The sequence below is a fragment of the Phyllopteryx taeniolatus genome, chromosome 23, assembly GCF_024500385.1.
Source record: "Phyllopteryx taeniolatus isolate TA_2022b chromosome 23, UOR_Ptae_1.2, whole genome shotgun sequence".
Classification (NCBI taxonomy): domain Eukaryota; kingdom Metazoa; phylum Chordata; class Actinopteri; order Syngnathiformes; family Syngnathidae; genus Phyllopteryx; species Phyllopteryx taeniolatus.
Window position 1 is genome coordinate 3,756,266 of NC_084524.1, and position 14,273 is coordinate 3,770,538.

At 45.4% G+C, this 14,273-nt stretch overlaps 1 protein-coding gene across 8 annotated transcripts in view; it reads right to left on the reverse strand.

The window, feature by feature from the left end:
* Window positions 1–14,273, reverse strand: part of si:ch211-200p22.4 (phosphatidylinositol-binding clathrin assembly protein) — a 24,877-nt gene continuing 10,604 nt past the window's right edge. For 2 of the 8 annotated variants that reach the window (XM_061762935.1, XM_061762929.1), the window contains 16 exons: window positions 13,949–14,042; window positions 13,728–13,839; window positions 13,403–13,509; window positions 12,200–12,241; window positions 10,328–10,413; window positions 10,055–10,178; window positions 9,119–9,255; window positions 8,763–8,863; window positions 8,121–8,231; window positions 5,693–5,833; window positions 5,574–5,604; window positions 5,329–5,461; window positions 4,892–4,915; window positions 4,212–4,268; window positions 3,913–4,029; window positions 1–3,693 (listed from right to left, as the gene is read on the reverse strand). In XM_061762935.1, coding sequence (XP_061618919.1) covers window positions 3,679–3,693; window positions 3,913–4,029; window positions 4,212–4,268; window positions 4,892–4,915; window positions 5,329–5,461; window positions 5,574–5,604; window positions 5,693–5,833; window positions 8,121–8,231; window positions 8,763–8,863; window positions 9,119–9,255; window positions 10,055–10,178; window positions 10,328–10,413; window positions 12,200–12,241; window positions 13,403–13,509; window positions 13,728–13,839; window positions 13,949–14,042 — 1,432 coding nt within the window. In that variant the 3' untranslated portion in view covers window positions 1–3,678. Of the gene's footprint in view, window positions 3,694–3,912; window positions 4,030–4,211; window positions 4,269–4,891; window positions 4,916–5,328; window positions 5,462–5,573; window positions 5,605–5,692; window positions 7,777–8,120; window positions 8,232–8,762; window positions 8,864–9,118; window positions 9,256–10,054; window positions 10,179–10,327; window positions 10,414–11,587; window positions 11,609–12,199; window positions 12,242–13,402; window positions 13,510–13,727; window positions 13,840–13,948; window positions 14,043–14,273 lie in introns of those variants that run through there. The other 6 variants (XM_061762930.1, XM_061762932.1, XM_061762933.1 and 3 more) reach the window with 6 other exon arrangements.

Genomic DNA, 14,273 nt, shown 5'->3' on the forward strand with positions numbered 1-14,273 from the left:
TAGTAATGGAAAATGACTTTATTTCTTCCAAAAAGACAGAAAAAAACAAATCCTCTGAATAAACAAATATACTGCTGTAAAATAAAAGCTTGTGATTTTCATCATTTTTGCCTTTCCATGCTCGATAGGATCCATATAATTCTGCTTTAAATAAATAGAAATCATGTACAAAGAGACAGATTCAAAGGTGGCACCAGCTCAAAAAAGCGTTCGGCATCAATGAATGCGCGACCGACTGGCGGGGGACATGAGCACTATTATTACATCTGTGCTGATAGCTTTCATAATTAACTCAATTTTGGAAAAAAGCATACATGAATATAATGCAGGTTATGATAAACAATTTGCCACCACACATCAGATTCTTTTTTTTTTCTTCATAAAACTGCAATACATGAAGTGTACATCAGATGGCGTCAAAATCACAACAAAAGTGTCAACTTTGGGGACACTTGGCTGCTGTGGCTCAGCTTCAGAAGACTGACGAGCTTACTTACAATACCACAAAGGGGGGGGGGGGGGAATAAATTCATATGGGAATTGTGAATGATGATCATCGTCACATTAGGCTTTTTAGAAAAAGAACAATCAATGATACAACCATGCACTCACTGATTTCAACATTAATCTCAAGGCTCCTCCGTGTTTTCCTTTCACGCTCACAATTAAACATGAAATCGAGCCGAAAAGCTGAGCCCCTCCCATGCACTCACCAATCATTGACGGCAAAATCTTTCACCTACGCGAGTCACCGGAGACAAAGGAGAGCAAGTCACAGAACGTAGGACTGGGCTCCATGCAGAGGAAAATCCGAAATACAAAACAGGAGAAGTGACAGTAGTTGCCATACAGAGCAGGTAGAAGAGGTTTTATGTGGTTTGAGCTCACCGTCATATGTCAGGTGAGGAAAAAAAAAAACATTCTGCTCCTGATTCAGTGTCCAAGTGGGAACGCAAAAGCAAAACGCGCCTTTCAGATGCTTCGGGAAGTAATTTCGCCCGATTCGACCACTTATCAGTGGTGCTTATTTAGGAGAGCTACACACACTAATACACGGTGAAGCTGCCAGAGTGAGTCGACACGTAGAAAAATGCAGAGTAGGGATGTCATGATCACGTTTGGTTTTTTTTTGTCCCCACAAGTTTGCTTGTCATGAAACAATTCACACTCGTTAGGCTTCTATTAGAAGGCAACTCTCAACTCTTTGACGATGTCGCCCGGCGAGCTGCATAACCATAGTGCTCCTCTTCCTAGGCTTTGCAGACTTAGTTTGTCGAATTTGTCAGATTGCCCTGACTGTCGGCCGTGTCAGCGAAACGTTTCCGTATAGCGGTCGGTGCCTCGCGAGCGTGAAAGTGCGTTTGTGAAAGTTGTTATAAAACGAAGCTATTGCCGCTCCATTCGGCGTGCTACGTACCTCTGGATTATTATGTCGCTTTGTGACCGTTATTTCAGAAAATAAACACATTTGATCTTTTTTTTTAACTGAAAATTACATGACCGGCCCCAATTTACTCGTGCAGAGTATTGGGAACGTAAGACCTTGATCACATGATTTGCTGTGGACGTTTAGGCTTCTGACATGCTTCAAACAGACACAAATGAAACTGGGTTAAAAAGCAAAAAGAGGGAATATAGCCAAGCCAAACAACACAGCCTGAAGACCTCCAAAGACATTGTCTAAATGAAAAAAAAAAAAAAAAAAAAAAAAAAAAAAAAACACGACACACCAAGAAAGATTGAAAGAAATGAGAGCAGTACAGGACGAGGCAGAAAAATCTACGGCAACAGGTTCCGTCTACGAGGAGTCAAAAGCTAACACGAGACTCAACGAGAAGCGTTCAAGAGCGACATCTATCCGATAGCGTCGTTAATGTTTACATATCTACACACGGCAAAAACGGCGAGAAGAAGCCGCGTTCCAACTAGACAAAGAGCCAAAAACATGATGGGACGATCACTGATCTGGCGGTCTGGATATCGACACTGGACAGGGGGCGGGGCTTTGAGTAGAAAAACGGGTCATTGTTCAAATGGCAGGAACCTTTTGTTACCTGCTAAAGTGGCTGGTGTGTTGACATGAACTGTAAAACTTTTTTTGTTTTGTTTTGTCTTTGCTTTTTTTGACACCAGAAAGTAAACTCGACAGCTGCGGCTTAGTCACATCAGTGCAAAACCCTGCGTGTGCATTATTTTTTAAATTCTTAAAAAAAAATGTGGGTGACAAAACAAGCGCATGCATCTTTGACAATTGTGTGACTTTTGAGAAGCAGCCCTCGATGAAAACAGATGTAGAATTACACACCGCCACGTGTGACGACCGCATACAAATCCTTGTGATGGAATGCTTCGGATGAGGGGATGACCTTTTGCACGAGACAACATTTGACGCTCATATTTTGTTCAAAAACCAGGGGAACACGTAAAGACACTTAGAATCAGTGCAATTGAAGTGATTTGACATGTCTGATGGAAACAAGCACAGACATAGCGCACAACAAGGAAACACAACGCCTCTATAGCCATTACATGGGTCCGCTTAGTGATGCTGGGCAGCCAAAAAATTGCCATCAAAGACAACGAAACGTTTCTTTCATATCCTACTAGTGCGCCGAGTTGTCCACACTCGTCAGACAACTTAGCGTACTAGAAGAACGACTGTCTTACTGAGACAGGAATAAAGTTTTGCCTATTGATGTTTGTCTGTCCTACCTTACATTGTTGGTAATTATTATGAGAAATCATGAAAAGAATCAGTCTTCAAATAGACGAATATCAATTATTAACTCTTCCACTGGAATTCAGCGTACGTATTCGACAAGTTCGTTTTTCACCGGGGGTCGGGCATATAAGAGGGTCTCGCCCAGCTTTTTTGTGAAATTCAGGATTGTACACCCCTGTAATGACGATCAAGCCCCCGGAGATGGCGGCGTTGCATTGCTTTGAATCAGCACAGCTTTTGAGGAGAAGATAAAAGCTCGGGGGGTCAATCTCGACTTGTCACCTCAATTACGCGGGAGACAAACGCCAACACGGAAGTCGCACAAGTGTAGCATGCTGTCACAACTCGGGACCGCGTCTCTGTGTGGATTTTTAACAAAGAGGGATGGCTTGAACATTTGGGCGTAATAATCCTCTGAACAAACAATTCGACAAAAAAAAAAAAAAACAATCACAAGAGCGTGAGAAAACAAAAGGAGGACTTGCCTCCGACGCGTCCACGCGTGACGAGGGAACGGCTTCAGAGGACGACGCTTGTCTGAAGCAGCCGCACACACTTTATACACACAGACACACACACGCGCAGTTGCAGGCAGGGACGTAGCCAAGAGGCAACAAAATAGCACCAGTATGAAATAAAGCTAATGTGGCAGCAGAGACCCTCACATCGATCACACGCATCGTCTTCAATCTGGCATTCCATTTCTCTCAGCTTCAAACATTCAGTGATGCAGCTCCCCGCACACAAATCGGACACTCGCACGCTCACACACTTTGCAAGTTGCTTCAGACAACGACGATCCCTCCAGCCTCGTCAACTTGTTTTTGGGGGGCATCGGTTAGCTTGCGGTCTTTGTCCTTTTGGCTTGATCAAATAATCGCTCCTCTTGCGTGTTTGTCTTCTTTGCGTTAATTTGTTGCTTTTGGCACTCGACTCACCCGCGGCGCTTGACTGGATTACATAAACTGCATCTGAATAAAGGCAGAAAGATTGCAGCGATGAAGAGGATTGGCTGGTGCTGCCAAATCACCAGGATAAAAAACAAAGCGTTCAATGACTTCCATTACATCCCCAAACTCCATTTCTAAGATATGACTTTTTGCTCATGATTTACTTTTCTCTCTCCCCCCCCCCCACCCCCCCACGCCACCCCACACACACACACACAGAAGTACAAAACACAATCTCACCTGGGCTCCAGGTATGGCTGCAAAGGGGTTAGTGGGTCTGAGGACAGGCTGGTTGTACATCATTGGCTGAGGAGCCATGACTGGCACCCCACCCACCTGACCCATCTGGGGGTGGACCTACAAAAAAAAAAATTGCCAGTCACAAACGCTAACATCATCTTTTATATGCTTACTATTCACTTATATAAAAGCTCTCGATCAATATTATGCACGTTAACATATGGATGAGACAGCATTATGATTATCCATATTTATATATCTATCTTTCAAAAGCTGGTTGAAATAATGGTTTCCCTCACCATTCCATACACAGGCACTTGTGGCGTCGTCATGGGGAAAGCCACGGGAGCTGGAGCCTGGAAGGAAATGGGAAATGACTTAAAAAAAAAAATAAATGAATCAAGGCCATCGCCAACATACCAGAACGCCCTGTGGGATTTTAATGTCGTTTTATGAGCTTTAGTGTGTGGAAAAGTTGCTGCGGGTGCCTGCAGTATGAACTGTTGACACCGGGCGCATTAAAAGTAATTCCTCAGGTCTCGCGTACACACACAGAGCAAACCTTTAGCTCATACACTGCCGGCCATCCCAGTTAACATATTTGACACATATTTGACTTCTAAAGCCGTCAATGGCAGTGAATCTGTTAATGATGATAAAGTGCACGCATGGTGGATGTGCGCAAAAAAGCTACTGATTCCTGCTTATTTGTGTGTCGAGCCATGTAATGACTAAGTGACACATACAGCACAGTATTAATATTAGCGGAGTTAACAAGGACCCGCAGCACAGAAGCAGGCAAATATAACAAACATATTTTTACACTATTGTTTGGGAACACCAATGACTGCACGGTCACTGCGTTTTAGTGTGAGTACAAACATATAGGGTAAAGCGTGACAGTATCAATCAAGGGACCCAAAGCTATCACTAAAAAGGACGCTTATCACCAGGCAGCTGTTAGTGGATAGCTACTTACATAACTAGTATAGAACATTCCATTCTGCGTCAGGATGCAACAGGAAAAAGAGACAAAAGACAAAGATAAGAGCAAGGGGGAGTGAGTGAGGGAAGAAAGACAAATTAAGTTGAAGAAAAACAAGACAAATGAGCCAAGGGTCAACAACAAGAACACTGCAAGCAGATGACAAAGCAAAACAGACAGAAAACAGAAAAGTGAAACAAACAAGCACAGACGGGAAAGGAAGACGAGGCGATGGCGCTGCAAAACAGACGGAAGAAGTGCACGAGGGGGTCAAGCTGAGCGAGAAGTGCTGATTCCAAGGAATAGCAGCAACCATGGTCCCCCCCACCCAAAAAAAAAAAAAATAGTGAAGACAAACGGGGTTCACGATACTTTGTTCTCATGGACCCATGCGAACACGAGCATGATTCCTCAAACGTCAAGCGTCTTACCACGTGTGGCACAGGCATGGGTGGTGGGACCATGGGCGCCGGGCTCCACTGGGTGGTGGACATGGTCTTGTTCTGCCAGTTCTGCCCCCCGGTTAGCTTCTTCTCCCCCGGCTGGTTCCACTGCATCTCCGGCCTGGAGGGGCAGCAGGAGAGCCACGAGGCCAGGACGTTTCAGCATTTCTCACCGGCTTGAATGGAACAAATAACTAGAAATGGAGGATTTAGCTAAAAGGTATCAGACTCACTTTTTGGATAGGGTTCCACCAAACTGCAGATCTGAGGAGAGACGATGACTCAGGTTATGCTCGATAGAGACAAAATATAATAGCACTCTACTGTATAGCATAACGTGCGTTTCACTCACTGCCTACAAGGTTGGCCAGCGAGGAGTCCAGGTCATTGGCGAGCAGCTTTCCTCCGGACTGGAAGACCATTTGAGGCGGGAGGGCATGCGCCGCATGTATGGGAACGGTCGGCTTCAGCAGATCTCCCAGGTTGTCAAAACCTGCGGGAGCGACACGATCCAACTTCTCAAGAGATCTAAAGTCAACGCTCAACCATGTCACGTTAGTAGAAAAAAGAAAACAAAAAAAGTAAACCGCTGATCAGATGTGGAGGTATTACGGTCCAAAAAACTTGCAGCACTGATTAATGTATTTCCAAAGTGTGTTGTGCACACACTTAAGAATGTGCTTGTGAGGGGGACAAATCGTGATTTTGTCAATGTGACCCCAGTGGACGCAAATGGCAGCGAGCGGTTTGGCGTGCTGGCGCTTGAGCGAAGGTGGTCGGGTTAACAACTTCCCGTGTCAGCGCTCATTTGCGCAAATGCTGTTACGGGGTGGCGGTGGCGTGCAACAAGGCGGGCAGAAAACGAATGTGGAAAATGCCAAAACAGGCCGCAAGATGACCACGCTGACCTCGTGAAACACAGAGAGAGCAGAAAAGGAAAGGAAGGGGGAGGGAAAAAGAAGGAGGGAGCGAGGGATAATATCTAGTTGGGAAATGGTTTGTAGCTCTGACAGTGGTGCTGACACAACACATCCAGCGCACACTTTTCCTGCTAGCTTAGCAAACGGGAGAAGGGAAGCCATGGTGGGGGGGAGGGGCGTATACGTGGGGGAAAAAAAGTAAATGAACAAAAAAAGAAAGTGTTCCCCTGCTTTCTCGTTTTAATGGCTTTTTACAGTTTAATTACAATAACGCCCTTGCATGTGGGAAAGGAGAACCACACATTTAAGATACATTTTAGGCTTGCAATTTGTTTTTTTTGGGTCTGTTCAAATATGATGAAAAGTGTTTGATAGTGCAGGTTTTCACCTATTGCGGGTATGCTCCACGATAAACGGTGGTTCGCTGTAGTTATTCATTCTCATGATGTCTAATTTGTCTTGTAGCAATGAAATGGGGAGGGGGGGGGGGAGAAGAGGGGACAGAAGGAGGAAAAAAAAAAAAAAAAAAAAAAAAAAACCTTTGGCACCGTCTCAGTGAAGCCTGCTCGATACGACTGAATTACGAGTGCGGAGGAGAAGACGGGAAGAAGAAAAAAATAAAATCCCTCTCAGAAGATCAAATAGAGCGGAGGGCAGCGAGAAGTGAAGGTGATAAAACATGGGAGTCTGTTATTGGAAGAGCAAACAAGGTAAGATGCCGCACACACGGGGGAGAACAAAAGACAGCTTTCCGAGCAAATATCGTGTGAGACGTGTAAGAATACGAGCTGAAGGAGTTTCAAAGAGGAGAGCAGATGGAACAGGGTTGCCTGGGTGATTCTTTGCTATGCCAAGTGTGACGGCGCAGACAAAAACCAACGCTGGCGTTAAAGTCACGAGCAGAATGAAAAAGGGGGCGAGACAAAGCGAACGTGACAAACGATGCGCGAGAAGCGGCGGATACCTGCAGTTGGACGACACATGCGCGTGGAAAGATGGACATAAAAAAAAAAGAAAAAAAGAAAAGAAAAAAAAAAAAGACACACTGTGGTGTGATGCTGCCAGTCGACCAGATGTGTTGGCAGTCTGAAAGGCAGCTTTTCATGCATTAGACGAAGAAGCAAAAAAGAACTCCCCTATTTGACCATTTTATGTTCTTCGGCCTTTTTTAAAGCAGTTTTTGGTACTGTCAGCTGTTTTCGAGCAGACATTTCAAGACCCATAGAATATTATGAGGCAAAATGTCGGCGCCAGTTAACGCTTGGATTCGAGTTGAATACAAACATCCACTGCAGTGAACAAGTAAAAACACACAAAAAAAAAGAAAAGAAAATTCTGTATTTCAAAACTGGGCGTTGCTCCCCCCCCCCCCTGTACATTTAAAATATTCTTTCCAATACATGTTCACATTGAATGGCACATGCATCAACGGCTGGTGTGAAACAGCTGGCTGATTAAAGCTGGCCAACCTCCAGTCGTGACGCTGATGGATGGGAGCTGTCAGAGTGGAGATCCACTGGAAAATAATTGCACCTTGATTACACGCTAGCAGGGAGGAAGACGCAGCAAACGCGGCTGAGCAGGTGCAGACCAGGTAAAGGAGTTGCGACAGAAAGCAGAAAACTCATAAGTTACATATTCCCCACATATACAAGCTACCGATAGAGCACTTTCTGTGGCAAATACACTTTTTTAATACGACGACGTACGAGTCAACTCGTATGCGTTTAACATGGGAACATGGAAAGGGAGCAAAGTTGCAAGAACGAGGGTTAATCAAAAGCGACGCTGGCGCTGCCCGGAAAGCCAAAAGGGTTTTAGTTTTCCAGCCCGGACAGTCAGACGGGTAAAACACTTTACCGGCGGCTGGCTGCGTTCCGTCGTTACCAGGAGCGGCCTTATTCCCGAACACAGCATCGAAATCTACTGTCATGGCGGGGGCGTTGGGTTGCAGAGGCTGGCTCTCCAGTCCTGAGGGATGTAGTTCCGTTATTCAAGTGTTGTGTGCATGCGGAAGAAGCCGGGATTAACAGCTGGCAGACCACATCTTTTTGGTATAACTACAGCAACGCTCTCTCGAGGACAAGAGCATGTGACAAAATTAACCAGCGAGGTCCTCGTCTCAACTAACATTTGAGGAAGCATGCGCAGGCTTCAGTTAAACCCTCGGTCATGAAGCTTGCGTGCGTGCGTCTCCGCGACTTGTGTTTTGAAAGAACAAAATGCTGACATTGTTTAAAGGTCAACAGGCATATGAAGACATTTCCGAGTCGACACGGACAGGAAAGCCGCTTATATAGCAGAGCCACACGATTTCCAACATGAATGACTGCACAACACAACGGTGGTAAGATCATAAAATGGTGGAAGAAAAGGACACAATGATGGTAGGTGGCTGGAATATATGGACAGATGGAGACGCTCATGCACAGTATTATGTGTGGAGGTAGGTGTCTGTATCTGTTCTTCTGAACATATCTATTGCAAGCGTGTGCAGCGTACCTCCCCAGGCACAGTTGGCGGAGGAAATGGAAGGAGCGCACTGCACCGCGGGGATGAAGGCCGGCTGAAGATCAAACAGGTCGCTGTTCAGGTTGGGCATACTGAGGAGTCGGGGAAAACAAAGCATTGAGAATATACGAGCGTGTCGGTGGGAAATTGGACAAAAGGGACAGGGAAGGAAGATATTAAAAGTAGAGGGTAGTATAATTGAGAGATGCAAGGGAATTGATGGGCGGGGGTGAGGGAAAAATGAAGCGAAAGGCCGCGTCAACTGGAAAGACAAATTAACATTACTTCTATACGAGAGCCGACTTTGGCCCGAACCCCAAAACGGCGAGCAGTGCATTCTGTCACACCTGTTGCCTGACAGCGAGGAGCCGAACAACTCCGGCGTCTGCGCGATGTGGTTGTTGTTGTGGCCGCTGCCTATTGATTGGCTGCCGGGGGAGGCGGAGGGCGGGGTTTGCATGTTGATCTCCTTCAGACGCTGATCCTGGCAGGCAGCACAGATGCACAACATTTTTCCAAGTGGAAGCAACAGCAGGGATGCTTGAAGTAAACTCTGCAACTTTTAAGGTGGACGCAAGGACACATCAATAGTCTAATAGAGGCCACCTCAATCCCGAATCAATGCAGATTAATTAGCAGTACACGTCCTCTGCTGCCGAATTACGATGAGCAAACATTACACGACTTTAATAATGAAAGAATATGACTTGCAAGGTGACAGCAGGCCAACGTTTGCTGCCTCGAAGCCACCATGTGACCTCAGGTGAGCACGCGTAGAAGCATTACCTTACAAACATATGCAAAGTTTTATTGGCTGATTTTATTGTTCATCTTGGTCTGTGTCACCTCTCCAGAGCTGATGATGATCTATTCCCCCCCCCCCCCTCCCCCACTGAGATCAATATATTTTATCATGTGATGACGTGATAGTCTAGCAAAACAATTCAATCCAATTCATTCGTCTCCATGTCAATTCCAGCCTATTCTACAAACCCTTCTCACCCTCAAAGGGAGCAGGATTTTATTTTAGAATTTGTGATGAACCCACTTGCTCACATGACAGCACATTGAGTAAAAAATTAAATGAATTAAAAAATAATGGCGTATTTGGACATGAGATGAAGACAGCCGAACGAGACCAACTGATCCCAGCTCACTCGCGCCACTCCTCACTTTATTTTCCGACTAAACCCAAAAGAAATTGTTGGACCTTGGCAGGGAAAGAGCAGTTCTGCGAACCATGTCACATTTGACAAGATAGGCTAGACCTCATTGACAGTTACCTTAAGAGCCTGGAGTCTGGCCTGTTCCTCCTCCAGGGCCAGCTGCTTCTCCTTTTCATCCATGCGGGCGAAGGACATGTCGGTGGAGGCGAGACATGAGACGGCACTGGACAGGGTGGACGCTCTGTGAGACGAGAGACGGACGGACGGATGGAAATCAAGCACTGATTAACATTCACTGCCAGCCCTCCCAGTTAACACAGGTATTTGACTTCAAAAGCCGTGAATGGCAGTGAGTGAGTTAAGAGCCACTGTCATCTTCGAAATATTCACCTGGTGTCTGCATTCAGCTCCTTGGTCTTCTTGCCCTCCAGGGACGCCAGGTGCTGCTCCAGCGCCTCCAGGAGGCTGCTGGGGGCCTTGGGACACAAGGGTAGGAACAACATGAGCAATTACAACAAATGAATGGAGTAATTGGGTGAACTTTCTGCACAATATCACTTCCCACACACGAGCGAGTAACTTTCTGGGTCGGAGTAAGTTGAGAAAGTCTCACAGGGAGGTAACAGAGTGTGTTAGGCAAAAAAAGGAAGCCATGGCAACATGCAGAAAACATTGACATGGTGAGCAGAGTAGCACTACATAGCTTTGAAACGAAAAGCAAGAAAAAAGGTCGAAGGGAGAGGAGAAGTCATGCGGTTTTTTTCTTTTTTTCTTTTTCTTTTGCATGCTTGCCCTTCCACAACAAGCGCCTGTGCAGCTCTCATTTATGCTTCTATTCAAATCTCCACTTGGTTCGAAAATGAGATGAGCAGAGGAGTTCAACTTAAGTTGTGCAGAGGAAAACAAGGCAGCTCCATTCTACACCAAAATCCATAGTTCAGCTGCGCTTTAGCTTACTGCAGCACACGGAGGAAAGCAATTTCCTCTACAGTGAAAATATGACAACGTCACCATCCACGAGAATGGACACACACGCACACACACACACACACACATCTGGAAGTATTTTGTCTTGTGAGCTAGACAGTAGTTTGCTTGGAGAAGAGGACCTTGTAAGCAGAGTCAATAATAGATGTAACACACACATACACACACAAAATCATCATGGTGTGCGTTGCTATTAATTATTCACGATACAAGGTTTTGGGACGAGCCGGAAAAAAAAAGATAACCCTGTTCAGCGCTTGTATCATTCTGTCTCCTGCATAATGATTAGACTGTAAATCTTGGGTCAGGTATGATTAAAAGCGACTGCGCTGCCCGTTGAAGCAGAGATGCCGCGCACGACGGCGACAAATTCAAATGGAACCCGGGCGGAGGGAGTCATGCAGATGAAGACTGAGGCTGGCGTGGTGAATCCTCATTTTCTATTCATGAAGTTTCATGGCCTTTCGCTTGTCGCGGTAGTCTGGCTGCTAGAGGGCAAAAAGCAATCTGCACGAGTTGGACAGGCACATATTGGAAGCGAGGCAACAAGCCGACGTGCCTGCGTGTGCATGCGGTGCGTATGTTAGACCACACATTTGGCGTGCAGGGGTGTCGAAATAGGTGGGAAGGGGGAAGTAACACAGTATGCAACCCACCACCTACAATGTATGATCCTTTTGTTTTCTGCGACACAGGAGGAAGAAGAAAACATTTTGTGACAGCGGTCAGTCGACTTGCAGCTAACTTCTGATCTTTTTTTTGTGTTTGTTTTTAAGACAGATTTGTTACTTTTGGTCCCTTATTTGGTGTTAGAATCCATAACATCGATCAGGACACGGCAATCAGTATGCTTTTCAGTTCAGCCGTGCAGCTAATATACATACTGCAAGATGAACTTTATTGCTTTAAGGCTCTTTATTATTGCAGTTAGTAGCAATCTGCAGTTGCTGCTGTTGCAGTGGTAACGCCCAGCTAAGCCTGCTACGGGATCTATAATGAGCCTGCAATGGTGGAAGAGAACGCCAGAAGAGCAAGATCAACCCCACCCCTCTGAGAGAAAAAAAAAAACCAAAAAAGAAATAAAAGGTGGGAGCTACACCCTTGCTCCCAAACAAAAAGACCAGGATGATTGTTGCAAATGAAAAAATAATAACATGAACAGGAGAGCTGGTTGGTGAGTGAGGAAATACAGGTAACGTGAGTGTCGGGACAGAAAGGGAGAAAGGAGGGTGGCGGAGAAAAACAAGAAGAAAAGGAGGTGAGATGTACACTGACCTGCGAGAGATCGGGGATGTCACCCTGATCTATTCCAACTTCCTGTCGTGGAAAACAAGACAGGGAGGAAGGTGGGTGGGGGAAAAAAAAAAAATGGAGAAAAAAAAGGGGCAGGGTCCACGTGAGAAAAAGAAATAGGGGAATCGTTACTTCATGCACCAACCAAAAATCGACAGCAGAAATCAACAAATCAAGAATTTGTGACGACACACTGAGCAAATGATCGGTGACAAATGGGAGTGGCCAATGTGAGGCGGAGGATGGCCTGACGGCAGTGATTAATCGTGTTGTGACGACAACACATTGATGATGTAAAATAAATAAATAAATAAAAACAAAAGACGACGCCAACACCAAATCCATCTGGAAGCGCTCGGACAGATAAAATAGGCTCTCAGGACAGATAAAGAACACGAGGTCAAGGACTGTTAAACAAATCACCATCGGGGCTTCGACCTCTGCCTCTCATCACTTCGGTGCACCCTCCAAAGCAGCTCTTATATCTAGAAAAGTAAAAACTGAGGTCTGATTTTGGTCAAGCATTAACAAGGCACAACAATTTATTTTATTTTCTACGGCAGGGAGCCAATACAATTTCTTTGTCATCCTTTTGCAATAATATTCACCTTGATTTTTAAGAGTTGAGCACTTTTTGCCGCATTAATCTACATTGTCTGCAGCCGTGTGAAATGAAATATTCAAAGGGCCTTTTGAATTATGTTTTATTGTTGGCCAAATGTCTTCAGGTGCTTTTTAAGTTTCAGCGAGAAGCAATTTGACACGGTGTCAATTTAGAAACAAATACATCCAGATTTGCCTTAGGACATTTAGAACTTGGATCAAATCATTCGTTTTCTCCTAAATGTGGAGCCAGAGTGCCTTTTTTATTTTTTTATTTAAAAAAAAAAAAAAAACACCAGTAAAAACAGGAAGCTCCTTGGTAGCTAATTAGAACACAACAATGGGATTTGCTCGAGCGGGCTGCTGCTCAATTGCGAATGTTCCGGCGGCAGACTCGCACTGTTTGGAACAAAGGAGAGGCGAGAAGACAAGAGGGATGATCTGCGAGCACTGGGCAACAGAGGTCCGCAAAGGCATCCATCTTTGTCAAGCTGAGAGGAGAGAGGCGGGCACTAAAACCAAGTTATGGATATACCTGATCGGAGTGCATGTGTGTGTGTGTGTGTGTGTGTGTGTGTGTACCTCAGCCACTTTGAGGAACTCGGACAACTTTGTCATCCTGTAAAGAAACTTCTTGTAGATGTCCAGAGCATCTTTGCACTGGTTCTTCTTCATGTCGAAGTATTTCTCTGCCGCAGCCAGAGGAAAGGGAGGAGGGGGTTAAAAAAAAAAGAAGAAAAAAAAAAAAGACAATGATCAGTGCTGAACGTGTTTGGAAACCGACACCGCTGCCATGGAAACCGCCACGACATGCGCGTCGCCTCTGCAGCGGCGGCGGCACACATCCAAATCTGCCGCGCTTGTGTGATCGATCATAAGCGCGATAAAGTCAAGGTGAGCGCGGTACCCAAGAGGTTGATGACCCCTTCGTTGTAAGCGGCAAACAGCCTGATGGAGTCTTTGAAGAGCAGCATGAACGCAGAGTTGATCACGCCATTAGTGAGTTCGTTCGGGTTGGCCTGCGGAGGAAGAGGAGGAGGGGAGGCAAACGGGTTGAGCGCTGATTTCCAGAGAGACAAGAATTTATATCAGCTCACACACACACACTATACACTATATACCAAGTACCTGGAAATCCAGCAAAGCATCAAGCTGGTTCTGAATTATGGGCAGCGTCTTAATTAGCTTCTCCGTGTTCATGGTCCGCATCACACCCTCGGTCCTGCATATTGAAAAAATGCATAAGCCTAAACACATGAAAGTGTCATATTTACATTTATTTAACATTTGGCACTGTACTCCGTGTTTTTAGGCCACAGAAGAAAAAAAGTTCTTCAAATTAACAGACAAATGGCTTTAATGGAAACCCCCCACCCCTCCCTCCCTTTATTAGTCCGTTAAATTGAGGTTCTACCGTATTTAGAACCAAAACTCTACACAGAGTTTTTAAAGT